We start from the raw sequence: 21,358 nt of genomic DNA, 5'->3' as shown, positions 1-21,358 counted from the left end.
GGATGGAAATTATCCAGTACAGTAGGGTCCAGCAATGGTTTCATGAGGAGGGGTTATACCAGCACCTCCTTAAAGGCAGTTGGGAACACCCCCTCCCTCAAGGATGTATTGACCATTGCCTGGACCCAGCCACATGTCACCTCCCAAGCTGCCTTCACCATCCAGAGGGACATGGGTCTAGATGACAAGTGGTGGCATTTACAGTCCAGAGGATCCTGTCCACTTCCTCGGGTCCAACAGGATCAAATTGTCCCCAGATAACATGGTAAGTACACTCTCTTGGTATCTCCACAGACCATGTGTCATGCTTGGAGTCTAATGTAGAGCGGATCTGAGCGATTTTGTCTTGCAGATGCTCCGAAAACTCCTCTGCACGGCCCTGTAGGTGGGTCACTGCACCCACCTTTCCCAAAAGGGTGCGTGTGATCTTAAACAGGGCCATCGGATGGCAATCTGCGGATGCAATAAGAGCGGAGAAATACTGCTGTTTCGCCGCTCTTACCGCCACAAGGTAGGCCTTAATAGCGGCTCTAGCTTGTGTTCGGTCAGATTCGGTCCTTGTCTTCCTCCAGCGGCGCTCTAGGTGTCTCTTAAGCCACTTCAAAACCCGCAGCTCCTCCGTGAACCATGGGGAGTGTCGGGTTGGATGAGGCAGGAGAGGCCGCACAGGCGCGATCCTGTCCAAGGCCCGGCCACCTCCCTATTCCAGGCAGCAGCCATAGCAAAAATATTTGCTATTGCGGAATATATACTACCATATACTGAACAATATACTGTGTACCAACATAAAGAAAAAAATCATACTTCCCTGAAATGGTAAGACATTATCCATTTCCCTCATCCCTTTTTTTTCCTTGGTTATCAACTTGTGACCTATTCATCTACTCATTTTCTGGAAACAGTGAGTTAATTACCCATTCCTCAGTCCGTTGTAGAGATGAAAGAGATAGCAAAAAGGAAATATATGATTTCTGTCTGTTATATGCACTGCAGAGCAATTTGAGAAATAGTCATCTGACAAAATCTCACTTCAGGAGTAATTTATCACTGTCAGAGGGTAGATACTACCAAGATAGAAGCTGTCATTGCAGTAATTATCCTCCAGTACAATTGTTTTTTGTAATATGAATATACCTGTCAATCACTTGCTAGATTGATCCCACACACACAAATGGAGAATTGTCCAATGTTAGGGATCTTCTGCGTATTAATCAATCAGACAGCATAACATTTATTTGGCTCACAATATTTATAAACTGCGGCAATCATAAGACTCTGGGTAGCATATAAGTATATATGGAAATGTTTGTCATTGCTGCCTTTTGGGATGTTTTTGCAATTCCCCAATATAGTCTACAGTCATGATATTTCCTGGATATCTCCCAACCAACTACTGTCCAGGCCCGATCCTATTTAGCTTCCCAGGGCAGGCAATGCTGTTCAGGTGCTGCCAGTTAAAATAACACACAAGGAAAAATTTGAGGATTCAACACACACATAAATAACACATATAATTTAAAAGGATGTGTTCTTTATGTTAAAGTTAGCCTGACATGATTTTTTTGCTTCTCTTTTTATAACAGAGTAATTATTTTAATTCATCAAGGGACACCACAGAGGTAATGTATCCTGATCTCAGTAAAGTGTTTGAAAAGCCTCTCATTATATTCTTGTGGATAAATTGGATACATATGGGCTAGAGGATACTGCAGTCAATTGATTTGCAACAGTTTGAACAACTGTACACCAAGATGGTTGTAAATGATTCCACTTCAACCTGAAGGGAAGTTCTGAGTGGGGTCCCCGGTGCATTATCTTTGATCTGCTATGCTTTTTGATATATTCATAAATGACCTAAAGGATAGAATGGAAAAGGTGGTTATCAGATGTGCAGGGGACAACATGCTAGAGGGATTACTTAATATCTTAGAAAACAAAAGCAGTCTTGAACATTGAGCCAAATCTCATTCAATGTTGACTTATCAGGAAAATTTGTGTAGGCCTGTAGAATTCTGGGAAGTTAGTAGGTCACTGTGAGCAGCAGAGAAGTGGGACTTCATCTCATTAGTTCACAGTTTAAAAAATGAAAAGAGGTTTATGTAACAAAAGAATATCAAGAAATAAGCCAAATCTGCAAGGATGGGGTCAGGAAGGCTAAAGTGTGCTTGAGTGTAAGACAAGAACCAGTGGGTGGACGTTGGAGAGAGAGGGAGGGAGGGAGGGAGAGAGTCAAACTTGAGCAAAGGAAGAGTTTCCTATCTGTGAGAGCTATTAAGCAATAGAACAGCTTGCCTCCCGGAGTTGTGGGTGCTCCATCACTGGAGGTTTTCAAGAAAAGGTTGGACAGCCTTTTATCTGTCTGAGGGCTCCTCCACTGGGAAGGGGGTTGGACTATAAGGTCTCTTCCAACCCTATGATTCTATAAGTGTAAAATCCCATATCAATGTAAGAAACTTCAAATTCATAAGTATAGCATTGACAAGATCTACTGTAGCTTAACAGCAGCGTACGTAAGATTTAGGAGCACGAGTGGACTATCTTCTGAACAAAAGCAAGCAATGTGATGCAGCAGCCAAAAGCCAAGAGGTTGTATTACCAAAAACACTGAGTCTAGATTACAGGAGTTAGTTGTTCTGTTGTACTCTGTGCTAATTACATCATTCTTGAAGTATACTGTGTCTTCCTCTGGGCACCACATTTTAAAAAGAACATGGAGAAGCTGGAAAAGGGTCAGGGATCTGGAAATCAGGCCCTAGGAAGTATGGTTGAAATTGCTGAGCAAAACAAAAGACTAGGGAAATATGGTGATAGCCTACAAATATCTACAATACTCGCAGTTGTGAGATGGGTGACCATGTGGAGCTGCTGTAGAGTATCAGGGCAGGACAAGAACAAACAGGTTGAAATTAAAGGAAACAGATTTGGCCAACTATTAGGAGGAATTTCCTGACATAGTTGTAAACTGGATCAGTCTGCCAGGAATAGCAATACTCCCAGTTTGTGGAAGTTTTCAAGTGACCTGCATCAATACAATTGCAACATAGACTTATTTTATGATATATGCAGCTAAGGAGAAGAGATTTATGCTAAAACCTGAAACTGAATGTTTAGCGGGATAGTATATCTGTTTATATGGCTGGCTGGGGAATTCTGGGAGTTGAAGTCCACACATCTTAAAGTTCCCAAGGTTGAGAAACACCACACTACATGATACAAATGCTTATGATCTTCCCATTCTACAGATTAAAATATATTCCAAACTGCACCCTGAACAAATATAAACAAGGCAATACTGCAATCATTATTTTGCAGTGGGCATGTAAGTGCTCAACCATTATTCTGTTTCATATTTTCCAAATTCACATATCAAAATTCCTGCAAGTATACCGCACAGGAAGGCATTCTATTCCGATTATGTGAAAAGGCAGAAAACTCAGTGATCTACTTCCTGCAGATGCATTTCAAAAGGACACCCTGAAAAAGACATCTAATTATATGAAAATTACAATCTCATATGTAAAACAAAGCATAAGGCATGATATGTGCTGCCCGTTTAAAAAAAAAATTATAGAACTTTTTTTTAAAAAAAGTTTGCAGTGCATTCAGATATATAGCCATAGTTTATTTTATTCTTATTACAGTCTTATAAATGGTAAGAATCCACACACATTCTTTCCAACAACAGCATCTCCTAAACAGAGCCACAAACATATTTTAACGATACGTTATACTGAGACATGATCAGTTGCAAAAAGAATACAGTATTTTCAATACAGCATCGCTTTAAAGTGCTTTTCAAAATGGCAAGGCATCACCGAAACATGAAGAGGGAAGTCTGTGGGTATTAACTGCCCTGAGAATAGTACTAAATACAAAATGACGATAGTACTGCCTCCATGCCATGAAATTAAATGCTTCGGGGTAAAAGCATGCAGGATTTGAATTTGATCTCATCAGTCACAGAGAACCAGCTGATTTGGAAGGAGATACATTTCAGAGGGGACAAGATGGTGGCACTCCAAAAAGGCTGTTAACTCTGATATTAAAGGGAAAAAGAATCTCCCTCCAGCTGTTTTGTACTGTTACAAAGGTGCTTTAACACAAGCATTCCTCCTGAAGCTTTACTTACAGGAACACAGCAGGATTTCTGTAGCACAATAGTAAAAGTCTCAATTATAGGTCTAAGGTCCTTTTATTACAGCTTTAAGTGACTCTTCTCCTGTCCCAAGAAGCTACTCCAGTAGAGGTGACACACCCTTTCAAGAGTCCTTGCTTTGCATGTTCCGGTATGGCTCATCTTTAGCCTCCAAACACATCAGGCTTTGACATACGCCGGCATTCAGCAACATGCCTCTGTCTAATGGAAACAGCACCTCAGTCCCTCCAAAGGGGTTTCTACCATTCTTTTATACAGCAGTCTTCCAAAAACAAGGTACATTTTCAGTGTTCTTCCTTGGCATATCTTTCTTTCCTCCCTTATGAAAAGTGTACACATTTACAGATCAGCGGCTCACTGCAGTAAGTCCATTCCTGAGCCATGTACATTACTCAACATATTATTACACAGAATTTAGTTCTGCTGGGCTCAATAAACTTGTGATGCCAATCCAGTGCCCTCCAGATATTTGGACTGCTGTTCCCAACTGTAAGGGACAGTTTTATCTATTGGTCAAATGAACTGTTTCCATTCTCTGTCTTTGCCTACTTATGCTCCATGGTGAAGAGATTCATGATACTATCAACTGTTTATATCCCAAGTGACATAAGCAGGTATTCCTTAAGAAATCATGCAGAACTCACATTCAGGTACCTTAAGCAATTTATTTATTTTTATGCCTTTGAGTCAGTCCTGACTCCTGGCACCTGCCTGGACAAGTCCCTGCAGAGTTCTTGGCAACATTTTCAGAAGTGATTTGCCATTGCTCTTCCTAGGAATGGCCCAAAGTCACCCAGCTGGCTTTGTGCCTAAGGCAGGACTAAAATTCACGGTCTCCCAGTTTCTAGCCTGGTGCCTTAACTACTACACCAAACTGGCTCCTACTTTAAGCAAGAGTTAGTTAACAGTTAGGCTTGCCTGCCAAATGACCAAACAGTGACTATCTTTACTTGGCAAACATTTATTCTGAATGCGCCTTTCCTTGGTGAAATCTGCTATTCCCATGCCCTGGGGATAACCTTTTGGAAACTTTCCAGTGATCAATACTTAAAATGTGGTAAATATTTAAAGCTGTCTTAAGCCATAAATTCGTATTGAAAACTGTTGCTTTTGGAATCCAGCAGTACAAAAATATAATAAATAAAAATTGTTTGCTTGGGCTTTTATAATTGTTCAGATTCTTGTTTCAGGACACAGGAGGAATTAATATTTAAAATAAATTTAACATTTATTTCCCTGAGTTTGCATAGGGGGGGAAATAATTTCCCAATGTCCTTCGGCACTTACTTTTTTCCCAGGGCTTTGGTACGGTACTGGTCTTTATTTGTGAATTTCAGAAGTGCCTTTTTGCAACAGTTATTAAATGAAATCTCTGTATCCCAAAGCAATGTGTTTCTAAGTACAGAGCACTTGGGGATAAACAGGGGTTAGCTGTGACCTTCATGCCAAGCTGATGAGATTTCCCTTCCAGAGGCATTTGACTGGTAGGACATCGTTGGATGCAAAACACTGGACCAGAAGCACTTGGCCTTGATCCAGCAAGGCAAGCGATAGATTTTTATTTGCATCACTAGTCTAGTGTTACAGTTTTGGACCTTGCCTGTACTCCTCTGTGCTGATGAACTGGAAAGTAAACAGATCTGCTACAAGGAACAGTGCATCTCCAGAATACAGGATATTTACAACCCAAGAGACCCGGATTGGTTCTGGGACCAATGTAAAAGGATGCAAAGAGGCCAAAGGACGTGCACATGTGAAAGCAGGTTTTGAAAAGCAAAAGTGATGAGGAAGAAGCCTGCAATATTGCTTCCAGGAGCAGCAGTAACTGTCATATAGCACATATATTTTCCAGATGTCTCTGGAAACTTTCAAGCCCACTGAGTTACTCATTATGGAAGATCGGAGGGGGAAAGCAAATATATAGGAATCTGACACCTATCTGGACATTTTTGGAAAAATATGCCTCCTATCTGCCTACCTATCATGTTTCTTTTCCTAACATCCCAGGGTTATTAAACTTCTGTGATTATAGAAAGGTAATTTCTGTTTGCTTTCTAAAAGCTTGCACCTGGAAATACTGTAGCACATTTAGCCATTCTATGGTAATCATTTGTGTCACAATTCTAAAACACAACGATGTATGTGGACTTCTCTATGCAACTGGAATTTAAAACTCTATTACTTTTCAACATGGGCTGCAAAGCGTATTTGTCTCAGAAAGATCAGAATCTGTATATAACATGCAAAGTGAAGCACGGTGCTCTACTCAACCCTGTTTGCTTGGTTTCTTGGTTTCAGTAAGGAATACTTATGGAGCAACTCTACTAGAATACTCAAAAGCAAAGGGGCAAATACAGCAACACGAATGATAAAAACAGAAAAGGAAGAAAGAGATTACAGTGTTAAGGAGTTACAGATCATCAGTGTAACCCAAATGTATTTTGTAGAAAGTAAGCTCTTCTTCATTAAAAATGCATTGACTGTTTTATGCCTAACTTTTCACATTCTGCAGATTCAGATGCTGGCAGAAAAATAGGGGCTATCTGAATACTGGCAACAGTCCACAACCTGCTTCTCTCAACCAATTCTGAATATAGACTTAGAACAGGATCCAGATTTGTTTGAATTCCTTTAATTGCCAGGCAATTATGGAAATTCTAATCCATCAGATCTGGAGGATACCAGATTGGGAAAGGCTGGTCTATGGGCTTCAAATTCTATTTAAAATTACACTTTTCTTACTGTCATGAAACTATACCCATAATATAACATGCAAGAATTTTTTTTATTTTTTTAGCTCAAAATAAAGAACAAAAGGATTCTATGCAACTGGTGCATAGAGTGACACTGGTCATTTAGGTTACTACCTAGCCTGATTCAGAATGCTGGAGATGTCAGACTACCTTTCTTCAGTACTTTCATCACATGCAAAAAGTTGAGTGTGCAAAATTATCCACTCGCAAAAATGTGTATAGAAACTGCAATGACCCACCCTATCAGTCACAGATCACTAAACAACACTATGCATTGGCCTGTCCCTGATCTCTTCCAGATACATTATGACTAAAACTCCCAGGTTTCTCAGTCAGGAAAGGTGATGGTAAGGACATGATGATGTAGGAAAAAACAAAATAATGTCAAAGAAATGAAATCACCTCTGGAAGGGCCAATGGCCATCCTGGCTGTAAACGCTGGCTGTAGTCCTAACATGTTTAGATAGTGTCCTATTGGAGAAATCTGCTACTTTGATCTGACAAGAATGCAGCTTTTCTGCTATTATAGCACATTTCCAGAGGTTGCCTAACTAACCTTCCTCGATGACATACACCTAGTCTGAAGACAGAAAACTTAGTTCAACTGCAATCACCAAAATCTCTCAGAGCTATAATGGCCACACATAGACTCAGAAATATGAAAAATTAGGTTGTAGGAGTTGTTAGGCTGTAAGCTTAGCATTCTATCAACCCAATTTTTCCATGCTCTTTCCTATAATACTCCATTTCATTCCACCTTCTCCTTTTTTCTCCCCTCCCCAAAGCAATCCCTTAACTTTCAATGGCTCCTGACATTTTCTTGGGCCATTCAAGGGGTTCCCTTTAGCCCCATCTCAAAGATTTGTGTGCTCTTTATAATTTCATGAAACCTGCCATTCCATCTACATAAGGATCCAAGTTCAGAAAACAAATTTGCTACTGATGTACAATATTTCTACTGAAATCAATAGCGTACATCCAAGAGATGTGTTTGAAGTGTCCAGCCTACTTTCTATTTGTTTGATAAACAAGAGATCTAAATACACTTCTTGACTTGGTCACCAATAAGGAAAATAGATTTTCCATTACCTAATGTTCCTCTTATGTTGGCCAGGCATTTCAGAGGAACTTCAAATTCCAAAGAATGGCCCCTTGAGAAAACTTCTTCCGTAGAAGTCCTCATTAGCAAATATAGGGCTGACATGAGTTTCTACTCTGGAACTGGGATCCCTTCCAGCCTCCATGAGATACAGAACATGCATGGCTGGAATCCACTGCGATATAGCAGCCCCAAGGTTATTCAAGGCACAGTATCAGCCCAAAATACAAGAAATCAGAAACCAAGTACATCTTCTCTACATCATGTGCAAACGAAGCAAAAAACCCGAACCGCATGCTAGGTGTGTGGGTGTGTGCGTGTGAAGACAGGAAAATATAATTTGCATATAGAACCGGGAGGTGGGGAGGAGGAAGCTCTGTCAGGAAACCTTGTATAAACAACCAGATTTATATCATGGACAATCTATCGGGAGCCATTGAGCGGATGAAGCCAGAGCCAAAAGCAGATGTGATCAGAACCCAAAATGGATGGGATCATCTGTTTCCTGACATCTCATTTTTCCTTCTCACACTCTGTTCCTCTTTCTCAAGAAGTAATCCACAAGGAAAGGAGAGGTGGCTCTTATTTGTATTGATCTCTTGCAGCAGCTTTTAAAATTAGTCTGGGGGCTGCCTGAAATTAGTCTGAAGGCCATACATGGTGTAGAACTGCAAATTATCCACCCCATCTTAGAGACTGGTCCAAACTAGGTGCACTCAGTCTAAGGCTGCTTGCTACAGAACTCCAAAATCATGACACAAAATGGGCAGGGAGGAGATTAAGAATATAAAGACTTGTACTGTATTCTGCCACACTTCATCGCACACCGTGATTCATCCTGATGTATACTAGATCTTTGAATATAGAATATTTTTCAGGTCCATTGGCAATCACAAATTCATCTCCTCAGCTGTTCACCTACATCAGAATGATCCTTAGCTTAGTATACACACAAAATACCCCTCCATACTCATTGCTACTTTTACCACATCACCAGAAGTTCTTCCCCAAGAGGGAGTTGCTCTGTATTGAGCAACAGAAGTTTTCTTACAGACTTAATGGCATATGCAGACACCTCAATCCATGCCAATGACAGCAATCTCCCAAACACGTACTGTATGCATACAAATGGTGCCAGAAACATAATACAACATGCAATTCAATCCTTAACTGCACCTATAGCTATAACCCAGGAGTTGGTGAGGCAGGGCATCATTTACTCCTTCTAAATTATTTTTTAAAAATGCCAAAATCTCATAAGATCTCCCAGAAATCTAACACATTTCAGTGTTGTTTCATTCTGGAATATAGGCCATTACCTAGTAACGCCCAAGGCTGGTAAAGAATAACCCATATTAATTATATATGGAAAGAAGCATTCTCATTTTATCTCAAAGAAAGTCCTGGGACTCAGTTGCCAACAAATCAGGGAGTTTCACAGTCTAAAAAGTATGATTCAGGGTGACCTCTTTGTTAACTATAAAAAAAGTAAAAATGCCTGTGAGTCAAGTCTGACTCTTAGTAACTACATAGATACATCCATGAAATTTTCTTGGCAGCAAAAAAGAAGTGGTTTGCCAATGACTGCTTCTAAGATTTTTTTCAATTTCCCACTTTAGCCATGGCTTGCTTGGAAACTAATCTAAGACTGGCTGCAGCCTAGTTTAAATCAAGCATCTCTACAATCTGGCTATACAGGTAGTCTTCAACTTACAACCATCTGTTTAGCAACTGTTCAAAGTACGAAGATGCTGAAAAAAGTGACTTGCAACCAGACCTTGCGCTTACGACCATCACAGCAGCCCTACAGTCATGGGATCAAAATTTGGGCGCTTGGCAACCGGCATGTATTTATGAGGGTTGCAGCATCCCAGGGTCATGTGATCACCATTTGTGACCTTCCCAGCCAGCTTCCAACAAGAAAAATCAATGGGGGAAGCCAGATTTGCTTAATTACCAAGTGATTCGCTTAACGACAGCGGCAAAAAGGTAGTAAAATCAGACGTGATCACGTGATGCCTCACTTAATGACCACCACTTAGGGACTGAAGTTCTGGTCCCAATTGTGGTCGTAAGTCAAGGACTACCTGTAGTTCATTAAACTATGGTGACATCGGCTTCCACCTTTTGTTGAAGTTTGGCATTATTTGTCTTTAAAACTGTTCACTGTCATGCTTCTACAGAATAACCTTATTTTAAATATCTTACTTAGCAGATAAATTTGCTGGAACTTATAATTTGTATAGCATTGTGTTAAATGGGATTCAAAATTGCAATTATTTTACAAAACAGAAATAACTTAAAAAGAAACATGTCTGCATTTACTACTGCTTTTTCCACAGCTCTACTTTGACTCTGACCTGGAAGGCAAAAAAAAAAAAAAAATTCCCCACAAAGTAAACTGCATTTTCTCTTCTCTTAATAACAAAAAGTCCTCTAAAACACATCAGTATTCAATGACCTGAATGCCAAGTATGTAAGAACATTGTCAGATAGGCATTATAAACTGCACTGTAAATTTTCATTTCTATTTAAATAGTTATTTTTTGCCCTCCCCCAGCCCTGCAGCATTTGACCAGTGCATTAAAAAAAGTGCAACATCTTTTTTTCTACTAGAAATTAACAGAAATATGCTTGTGTTCCATCTGTCAAAGACATTTTTTTTAAAAGTGAGAAAAGTGAAGTGAAAAACTACAGAGCATCAACAAGTGAAAAAATAAACAGTATGCTTTAAAATACTGCATAATCAGCATATTCTAAGAATTAATCAAAACAATAGAAGAAATTGACTTGCTTCTACTGACCGCATCTTTTGGCTATGATTCCCACACATTTAAAGTGAATTTAGTGCAAATCACTGCAAATTAAGGCCCTTTATCCTTCTCTTTTTTTAAACAAAAACTGCTTCTTTAAACAACTTTTGTGCAGATCACTTGTTATTCTTTTATTCTGAAGGATCTTTGCCACGTCGAAGAGTTTCTTTGGTGCCGCAGGAAGAAGAAAACGGTCAAATGAAGGCTGAACCATTTGTTTGCTTTTAGATGAAATGAATCCAGCTCTCTTCACATTCTCTGGGCATCTTAAGCGGATGACTCCTGCAAGTGAGAGTGTAGTTCTTGTCTTGATTGTTATCCCAGTGTTCCTGCCCGTTGACTCGGTATAATACTGCAAACTCAATCACTGAGCTAAGCTGGAGGAGGAATGGGGGGAGAGGAAGGAAGAAGGTGAAGATGTCCACTTGGCTCTCCCCATCCTGGCCAGCAACACTGCTGTGCCACTGAGCATTTATTTCATGCTGGCCCTTCCAATGATTAAACGTGTAGCGCACAACCACCTGCTTCTCAAAGGCAACATTGATCACTCTGATCGTGCCATTCAGGCCCAGATCTGAGCTGGTCACTCGTTCCAAACACACCTGCTGCTGCTGCAGGCGGCTGAGGAAGTTCTCACAATCCATGGGCTGCTGGAAGTCAGGCACCAGGCACTGCATGGTGAATTCCAGGTCCAGCCTGCCGCAACAGAGATCCGAATTGATGGACAACCGAGAAAGAACATGAAGCGGGATGGATGGGTCTTCCCCAGCTTGGAAAACTTTCACTTCTGCCAGCTCCAGGCCCAAGGCGTCTGCAAACCTGACTCGGTTCTTGCGGGTGTTGCAACCCGGAACACGACAGGGAGCCACCCTGCTTCTCCTCCTCTCCGGAGAACTAGGCAAGGACCTGGCCCGACGGCGCATGATGGGTCGGAGGTGTGGGTCACAGCCTGTAACGGTGGCCCTCTGAGGAACTCTACGTTCAGCTTCCTGGTGAAGGGAGGAGGTCAGCTGGCTGGCACTGCTGCTGCTATGCAGTGGCGAGCACCTCTTCGTTTCCACAGGCTGGGTTTCTTTGCCCCGTAGCATGTTCTGGTAGAGATCAGAGAGGTAGCTGGGACTCCGCCGTGGAGCTCTCAGCACCTTTTGCTCTCGAGAGGAGGCGGTTTGAGTGGACATCGCTGCCGCCAGCCAGAGACTGCCTTTCACCGAGACGTGGAGGAGAAAGCGCAGGTCAGTGAGCAAACGAGCACTGAGTGACAAGACTCGGCGATGGTTCCCACTGCCCTTGTTTGACCAACTTTGGCAGAACAGATTGAAAGAATCTGCTACTGGCTTGGGTCAGACACTGTAGGATCCAGAGCAGTGGTACAGAGTGTTGGTTGTCTCCAGGCTATCACACAAGCTGCAAGGGGACTCAAGGCTATCCGTGAGAATGCTGGAAGCCCGGGTGTTGTCCCCTACACTGGCCACTGACTGGAGGCTGTCCAGTTGGATGCTGGAGGTCTCAAGACTGTCCCCAAGGCTGAAGATGGGCTGGGGGTTGGCCCGGTAGAGCCGCAGGGAGTCCAGACTGTCCTGGGGGAGACCAACTGAGGCAAGGCTCTCGCACTGCCCAGTGAAGGATTCGAGGCTGTCGCTTTGGATGCTGGAAGACTCCTGAAGACTGCCCGGGGTGGGAGGTGGCCGGAGGTGGCTGGGCTGCACAGAGAGGGAATCGAGGCTGTTGGGCAAGCTGGAAGGAGTCCGGCTGGAAGGACTCTGGAGGCCGTCCCTGGGAGCGACGGGGGCCTGGAGGCTGTCAGCTTGAAGGGTGCTGGTGCTGGTGGTGGAAGAGGAGGGAGTCAAGCTGGGGCATGAGCTAGAGATGGAGTCTGTAATGGGAGACTCCGGAGCCCACATCCAGCTGAGCTCCGGGTTTTCCCGCGTCCCCGTCGGGAAGGCTGCGGCGACCCCGGTTCAGTTTCAGGCGGGCCAGAGCAGCAAGCAGCACCGGGAAGGCGCGGGCGGGCGAGCAAGCGGCGGCTTCCGATCTTCCTCTCTCTGGAGCTGATCAGCGGACGCGCAAAAAGGGCTTGACGAAAAAAAAGGCTCTTGCAAGCAGAAGACATGCAGCACGCCCTCTATGACGTCACGGGCCGCTACCAACGCATCGCCATTGCCTCTCGCAGTGACCGCACCGCCCATCTCCCCTGTCGCGCCTTGTGCGTCGTCTCTCCGTTAATCTGTCATACTGCTCCCCGCCTGCGCACAAGCTGGAACGAAGCCCACCGCGCCCTTTTTCGTGCCCACACTTCCTGGAGGAGCCTGATTAAAGAGGGCAGCCGTCAATAAGGAAAGAGGCGGAGCAATTAAGGGTTACAAAAGGTCACAAAAAAGCAAAGTAACAGAAGGGACTAAAAAAGGGGAGACGACTGAAGAAAGTCAGAGTACAGATGTATTTTACTGCCAGTCTTTGTTGCAATTTGAAGCACACTCACTTAGAAGTCAGCCCTTTTAACTCTAAGGAGTTTGATAAGTAAACATGCTTTGGAGTCTGCTGGCAGTTTATCAGAATGCCTTCAGCTGTATGATGTGTTTTATACTTTCTCAATTCTCTAGTTTCTCTTTGAGGGATAGACATCCTAGCTTTTTTCCAATTGATTTCTTAAAAAGCAACACCGTTTTTTAAACTGGGGTTAACACTTAAGATTAACTGCTCCAAGTCAGGTTCTACTTTGTGTGACTTTGTGGCTCACTAGGTCCCTTCTTCTAATCGTACATCATAATTAGATTTTAAGGTGCTCCTTTGTGGTGGTGGAGAACTTCAAGTGCAGAAAGTACATCACAGTCACAATCTATTAGAGCTTTCAAATCTGAAAATTTCTTTTCCCCTTTTTCAGGAGACAGAAGCAAAAATGTACTTTTCCATTATTACCCCAAGTGACTGGGAATTCCTGTGCATTGCAGCAGTTCCCAAAGAAGGCTACTACACCTATAGTCCCCAGCCTGGAGGCCATTTGGTGTGCTCCAATATAAAACCCCAAGTGCAAAAGCTGGCTTGCAACTAAACCTCAAAAAAACCAAGATGATGGCAACCAGCTTGATTGATAACTGGCAAATAGAGGGAGAAAAAGTAGAAGCAGTGAAAGACTTTGTATTTCTAGGTGCAAAGATTACTGCAGATGCTGACTGCAGTCAGGAAATCAGAAGACGCTTAATCCTTGAGAGAAGAGCAATGACAAATCTCGATAAAATAGTCAAGAGCAGAGACATCACACTGACAACAAAGGTCCGCATAGTTAAAGCAATGGTGTTCCCCGTAGTAACATATGGCTGCGAGAGCTGGACCATAAGGAAGGCCGAGAGAAGGAAGATCAATGCTTTTGAACTGTGGTGTTGGAGAAAATTCTGAGAGTGCCTTGGACTGCAAGAAGATCAAACCAGTCCATCCTCCAGGAAAGAAAGCCAGACTGCTCACTTGAGGGAATGATATTAAAGGCAAAACTGAAGTACTTTGGCCACATAATGAGAAGACAGGACAGCCTGGAGAAGATGCTGATGCTAGGGACAGTGGAGGGCAAAAGGAAGAGGGGCCGACCACGGGCAAGGAGGATGGATGATATTCTAGAGGTGAAGGACTCGTCCCTGGGGGAGCTGGGGGTGTTGACGACCAACAGGAAGCTCTGGCGTGGGCTGGTCCATGAAGTCACGAAGAGTCGGAAGCGACTAAACGAATAAACAACAACAATATAAAACCCCAAATATGGCCATGTGGGTTGAGGATGAAGGGAGCTGTAGTCCAACACATCTCAAAGGCAGCAGGTTGTGGGTGGCTGCTTAAAATACAGTTTCCATTTTTACATGAATGCAAGGCAAGCCTGTTGGGGTTTTTGTTGTTGTTGTTGCCTAAAGTGAATGGAAAGTGCCTTCTCAAACATGGCCCCCAGGCTCCTGCATCCAAGTCACAAAGAGAGAAGGGAAGACATTGGAAAGGTGGGGATACAAAAAGGCATATGGGATGTGCCATCCCAGGGGGGTGGGGGAAGGAAGGAATGCACTGGAAACATCAGAGGTTGGGCAGCTGGTGGAATATGGTACACTGTGATTTGCTGAGGAAGAGAGGGGACAATTCTGGTGGCCTATGTCCTTGGCTTTTTCCCTGCTCCTCCCCTCTCCCAAACTATTTCTGCCCAGAAAAGCCCCATTTAGGTCTGTGCACACATCAAAACAGCCCTGTTCTGAAACAAAACAGACCCAAATGCTTGAAACATGTTTAGGTTCAGGCACAGGCCACCTGAACACAGTTATTCCACACACAGAATATTTGTGAATATCTATTTGCCTTAGTGTCTAGGAAAGAATGTTCTAATTGTTCATGCATCACAAGGGCTGGGTTTACACATTACGCTAAGCCCCAATTGTTTGAATATGGATATATTAAATATTTACATTGATTATGTGTCATCAAGTCAGTGTTGACTCTTAATAACCACAAAGTTATATTTCCTCCATGATGCTATGTCCCTAAGGTGTTTACTATGGATGTTTTAATTAGTTTGATGAACTGCCTGATTGGAGAAATTTGGACCGGCTTTCAAGATTGTGTTGTTATACTTTACAAAAATAAGGTAGCATCCCTGAAATCCTGTGGGGACTATTTCTTCTCCTGGCCTACCTCAAAAGGGTGGCATCAATCTTGAAAGTCTCTCAAGAGTTACTTTCTGTCCCATCTTACATTAAATACAATCAAGGCAGGGTTATATTGAGTTTCTTTCTCATGCTTGGCTCAACCTCTGGGCTGTGTAATTGCTTCTCCAGGTCCCCTTCTTAAGAGCTCCTCCCTCCCTCAAGGTCCGTTTTTATTGTAAAATTCTTTTACAATTTGGTTGGTTTAGGGTTTAGCGCAGGGCATGACAACCTCGGCCAATACAGTCAGAAAGACAAGGAGGCATCACGAGAGCAATCTGGTGCAAGCCACTAGGGCAGCAGGCACCGCAGGCGAAAGTCCTGCAAATGACACAAATGGCATCGCCTGCACAAGTGCATGGCACGGGACATCACTTGCCCCCAGCAGGCGCCCATGGGCACCATGGTTACAGTACTGGACTTGAACTCGGAAAATCCAGGTTTAAGTTCATCCTGGATGACTGTAAATCACTCGCAGCCCCAATAAGGTCGTTGTTACAAGAAAAACATGAGCGCTGTTCCCACACTGCCTAGCCACGCGTCAGCCTCTTGTATGCAGCCCCTTAGGCTCCTTCAGTAAACCATGGTTAGGCGAATGAGGGCTTAGCGTGTCCGCACGCTCACCCCCAGCCCGCGGGGGGCGACGCGAGCCTCCCCGCCGCCCACAATGCTTTGCGAGCGACAAACCACTAAGCTTCCCTTCGGGGAAGGTCGGCGGGGGGAAGGTCGCGCGCGCGTCTCGGGGCTTCTCCGCCGGCTTGGCGCGCAGGACGGCTTCGCCAGAGCCGGCGGGCAGCGGTGGGCGAGCCAGGCGGCGGTCCATGGAGCCCACGTCGGCTGAAGCCACGGGGCGCTGGCTCCTGCTCTGATGCCAGCTGACAGCGGCGATGCAACGCAGCTCCCCGCGCGGAGGAATGGAGCCGGGCCAGGCGTTGGGGCGCTGCAGCGGCTCTGAGATGCGGCGACAGGCTTGGCTGCGGCGCGGGGCTGCCCGCGGATTTCGGCTAGCTCGTTTGGAATCGTGCACGCGCGGGGGTGGACGAAGCAACGAGCCGGAGAAAAAATAAGGCGCGTTTCCCCCTATAATGGGACCGGGCATCGGAGGCTATCCCGTCTCCCTGCGCAGCGGGAGCCTGCAAAACCTGGTTCATGAAACCCACGAAGGGAAAGGAATGGTAACGTAAGGATCCCTCGTTTTGGCAGATGCATGCAGGTGGATGGCTTGTCTTTTCCCGAGTTCGGGGGCGAAAATCCCGGGTTGCTAATGTAATTCCCCCTTAGCATCCCTTTCTAGGGTTTTCTTTATATGCTTTCATTCCAGGCTGTTTTTAATCACTGAGTACAGGGAGTTTTTGCTGGGTGATTGCTACCGCTTTTTCGGTGCGGATTATTTTGAGATAACGTTTATATCCTGCCTGAAACGTTGTTAGGATTCTCGGGGGGGGGGGGGAGTAGTTGCTCCAGATTCAGAAGAACGTGAGAAAAGCAAGCCAAAGGTAGCCTGTATTATGGTACGGAATAAATTGCGAGATGAGATTTAAGGTCTAAAAGGGGTTTTGCAGTGTTGAAGATTGAACACTTTTCTGGGACACCAGCAAAGGCATCAGAGATGTGCCTCCTAGTAGCTAATATTTATAGCCGTGTTTTTCAAACTTGGCAACTTTAAGTTGTGTGGACCTCCACTCCCAGAATTCCCCACCCAGGATGGACACCCATCTTTCTGAAGCTGGCTTCCTCCATGTAGCTGGATTGCAGTTCCTGGAGGCTGTTTCAGCTTGGGATTCTGGAAGTTATAGTCCCAGCTCTTCTGAAGCACGGGAGTTCCATCTTCTTATCTGTGCAAATCAGCATGAGAATATAAATTAAACTAAAAAGTATTAATCTTCTAGTCAAGCTTGACCACTGAGAACTTATAAACATACCCTTGTGAGGTTTTTTGTTTTGCTTAATATGGAAGCAGATTGTCTTCACCCTTCCCAACCTAGTCTATATTTCTGGCATTTCCTAGTGGTCTCCCATCCAAGTATTAATCAGCCTTGACCCCACTCATCTTTTTAAACCAGCCGTCATGGCATCTGCTGCTAAATCAGTACATAAAAAGCTCTTTAAGTTTCCCTTCTTGCCTTTCTCTTGGCATTTTATGTAGAGAGCACTTACATGTATGAATCCCACTTGTAATAGGTTTCCCCTAGCAGTTGTTGCCTCCCTTCTCCCATACACAGATATTGCAGTGGATGTGGGAATGACCTTGGGAGACAGGAGGAAGAGCCCAGACTAGACAACTGCCATGCCAAAGGTGTCTTAGCCCACAGAAGGAAAAGGCTGTGGGAAGCATCTCAGAAGGGATCCTCCCTAGTTTTCTGGAAAGTAAAAGTAAAGAAGGGAAGAAGTGCTTTCAGACTTGCAAGATTTTGCTACTGTAACCTTACAATAAAGGTAGTATTAGTACTTGTGGTTTGTACTTCTTGTCTGGACTACCTCAAAGGGTTGACACATGACAGCAGCTTAAGAGACAACAGAATATGAAGTCCTTCTACTCTGAGTCATTATTGTCAGGAACTGAATATGGTGATAGCACATGGACTGTGAATCGCAGGCCTAAAGGGATCAGGGAGGGCATCTAGCAAGGGGAAATGTAGAGGGTTATCCTTCATTTGCAGGTATCCTGAACCGTTGTCAAGACTGGATCAGGGGGAGAATCTAAGAAATCATAAGAAGTGCAGGAAACTTATAGTGAGCCCGATAAAACTATCACTATAGACCAGAAAGAGAATTAGGTGTGAGAGCAGTTTGATGATGATGGTGACAACAATACTACTTTATTAAACTTGTATGTCACCTGACTCTCAATGACTCTGAGCGGTTCACAACAATCAAACAAAGAAATTATAACAAAACCAATAAAAGATAGATAAAAGATGGCAATGATGAAGTGAGGGGTCTCTCTCTCCCTCACCAAAGGCCTGGGTGAAGAGCCAGGTCTTCATGGCTGTTCCGAACAACAGCAGGGTGGGGGCCATCCGGATCTTGGGGGTAACCTTGTTCCAGAGGTGGACTTCTGGGGGCAGATGATATTGAAGGAACCAGGAGTGGGCCAACCCTGCAGGATCAAATTGTCCAGGCAGATGTTATGAGAGACAGGCCATCCCTCAAGTAACCAGGCCCTATGCCATGTAAGGTAAAGGTAAAGGTTTCCCTTGACATTAAGTCCAGTCGTGTCCGACTCTAGGGGGCGGTGCTCATCTCCATTTCAAAGCCGAAGAGCCGGCGTTTGTCCGTAGTGACTTCCGTGGTCATGTGGCCGGCATGACTAAACGGAACGCCATTACCTGCCCGCCGAAGCGGTACCTATTAATCTACTCACATTTGCATGTTTTCGAACTGCTAGGTTGGCAGGAGCTGGGACTAGCAACGGGAGCTCACCCCGTCACGCGGATTCGAACCGCCAACCTTCCGATTGGCAAGCTCAGTGGTTTAACCCGCAGCGCCACATCTATGCCATGTAGATCCTGAGTTATTAAGTTGGGTCCTTACAAGGCATTCAATCAAAGATTTAAACCACTTATCCCAGTCACAGGTTTATACTTTTAAAATATATAATAGTACAACAGATTGCACAGAAGATTGTTTGGAATCCAAAGCAATCTGGCTGGATTTCAAAGACTGACAATAATAACCATCTTTCCTATAATTTCTTTCTTGTCAGATATTGTCTTCATTGTCAGATGTTTGTCTGTTTGAAGGGGGAGCGAGAGAGACCTTGATCTAATCATGCATTAGAAAGTACAAGTTTAGAAGTCTTTGCAAACACTCTATGGCCAGTGTCCTATCAATGCCCACACATCTAATTCACTCAGACACATATACAGTAAAGAAAGAGAAATGGATTTGAGCCAATGAAAATACTATATATATTTCTTTCTGCTGCCATAAATATGCTTACAGGTAGTCCTTGCTTAATGACCACAATTAGGACTGGAATTTCAGTTGCTAAGCGAAGTGATCATTAAGCGAACCCATTCCGATTTCACGACCTTTTGTGCAGCGGTCATTAAGTGAAGTGAACAACGTAGTCGTTAAGCAAACCACACAGTTCCCCATTGTTTTTGCTTGCCAGAAGCTGGCTGGGAAGGTCGAAAATGGAGATCACATGACCACAGGATGCTGCGATGGTCATAAATACAAACCGGTTGCCAAGCGCTCAAATTGTGATCACATGACTGAGGATCCCGTGACAGTCATAAGTGTGAGGACTGGGTCATAAGCTGTTTTTTTCCAGCACCGTCAAAAGTCTGAACCGTCATTAAACGAATGGTTGTTAAGTGAGGACTACCTGTAATCACCAGAAAAGAATTAGAGATTCTAAGGTACACAGACAATAAGCATGCAAGCTTGCCCTATTAAAATAAATAATTGTGTAATTCTCCCCCCCCCACATGATAGCCATCTTTGACAAAACTCTTTTTAATCATAACTAGTTCCAGTGGAGGAAAGAACCACCCAAGCACGAAAGAACTAAAGAAATCAACTTTTCTAAGGCCGTCTTCCAAAAGGCCAGGGAAAAATACATCTACTGTTACAGAAAAGGTGAGACTACTTATATTTTTATTGAATGCAAATTAGCCTTAGATGTTCATGTCCCCCCCCCACTGTAATTATAATTAAACAAAAATTCATTTCTTCTAGGCTCCTTTTCAAGCTACAGACAGACATGTAACTGTTCAATACAAAGAGGAAAAACAAGTTTATGAAGGTCATCAACCAAACAGGTGAAGTGCTTTTTTGGTATGGTTGCACTTTAGAGAAGCATATATTTTTTTCACAGGCAATTGGCAATGGATAAAGGGAGATACAATAATTGTAAAAGGGATGGGATATAAAACTTTAGTGGAGGTACTGATCAGTTGGAGATACAACCTCCTTGATCACTGTGGTGGCATTGGTTAATTTCCTGTTCAATTCTGGTAGGCCGGTGCCAGTTTCCTGGCATTAATTTCCCTAAGGATTAGTACTGAAAAGACTTTGATTGCCTTGATGAATGATCTACTGTACGCTGATATAATGGTCATGACAAGGAAAGTAGATACCATCGGATGGGAGTACTCTTCGTTGATAAGAGTTGAGGGCACTATGTTTCAGCATGGTTTGATTCTTACCTTGACAGCTGATTCCCGAAGGTGGCGCTAAGCATTCAGTACAGCAGGTCCCTAGTTTAAGAACAAGTTCCATCCCTAAGCCTGTCATTAGGTTGAATTTGTACGTAAGTCGGAATAGTTATTTAGCATCAGTTAGTCCAACCTTTCTCAACCTTTTGACCCTGGAGGAACCTTTGAAATGTTTTTCAGGCTTCGGGGAACCCCTGTACATTCAGGCTCAAATATAGACCAGAAGTTACAAAATTATTGTATTTGTTACATGGGTTGGCCTGTATAGATGCATTACCAAAGTTCTTAAACTAAAGGAATGAAACTTACCTCTTCAATGTGAAGCTGCCCAAATTTGAAATATTTTTTAAAATAAATCGTGATCTCCCAGGGAATCCCTGGTGACCTCTCACGGAACCCTAGGGTGCCACGGAACCCTGGCTGAGAAACCCTGAGTTAGTCAAATGTTTTTCTCAGCATATAGTATATAGTTTACGTTTCTGTGCATATAAAACACTTAAGAAACACTTCCAAATACACTAAAACATCTTAAACATAATACTACACAAAGTAGTATTGTGTGTTTAACTCGAAATATTGTATGTAACTCAAATTTTTAATATAATAAGCTTTATGGCCTTCAGCGAAGGATCGTTACCTTGTCATGGTGCTGGAGCTTGAGCACTTCATTGATGCCATGAGCTAAACCGTGAAGGGCCACCCAGG

At 43.6% G+C, this 21,358-nt stretch overlaps 1 protein-coding gene and 1 long non-coding RNA gene across 2 annotated transcripts; one reads left to right on the top strand and one right to left on the bottom strand.

The window, feature by feature from the left end:
• Window positions 1–3,601: 3,601 nt before the first annotated feature.
• Window positions 3,602–12,023, bottom strand: PPP1R3D (protein phosphatase 1 regulatory subunit 3D). Its single transcript, XM_063296984.1, has one exon. The coding sequence runs from the start codon at window positions 11,997–11,999 to the stop codon at window positions 11,046–11,048; it is 954 nt and encodes a 317-aa protein (XP_063153054.1). The 5' UTR covers window positions 12,000–12,023; the 3' UTR covers window positions 3,602–11,045.
• A 4,200-nt stretch (window positions 12,024–16,223) lies between these two features.
• LOC134492845 (uncharacterized) lies at window positions 16,224–20,257 on the top strand. The gene is made up of 3 exons (XR_010067526.1): window positions 16,224–16,668; window positions 19,967–20,075; window positions 20,175–20,257. It is a non-coding gene; the product is annotated as an uncharacterized LOC134492845 (long non-coding RNA).
• Window positions 20,258–21,358: the final 1,101 nt, after the last annotated feature.

This window comes from Candoia aspera, chromosome 3, assembly GCF_035149785.1.
Source record: "Candoia aspera isolate rCanAsp1 chromosome 3, rCanAsp1.hap2, whole genome shotgun sequence".
Lineage (NCBI taxonomy): Eukaryota > Metazoa > Chordata > Lepidosauria > Squamata > Boidae > Candoia > Candoia aspera.
The sequence above is the reverse complement of the archived record's forward strand: the minus strand, read 5'-3'. Positions and strand labels throughout refer to the sequence as shown.

What these genes read in the sequence shown, in the direction of transcription:
- PPP1R3D (XM_063296984.1), bottom strand. Translation starts at nt 11,999, where the DNA reads ATGTCCACTCAAACCGCCTCCTCTCGAGAGCAAAAGGTGCTGAGAGCT.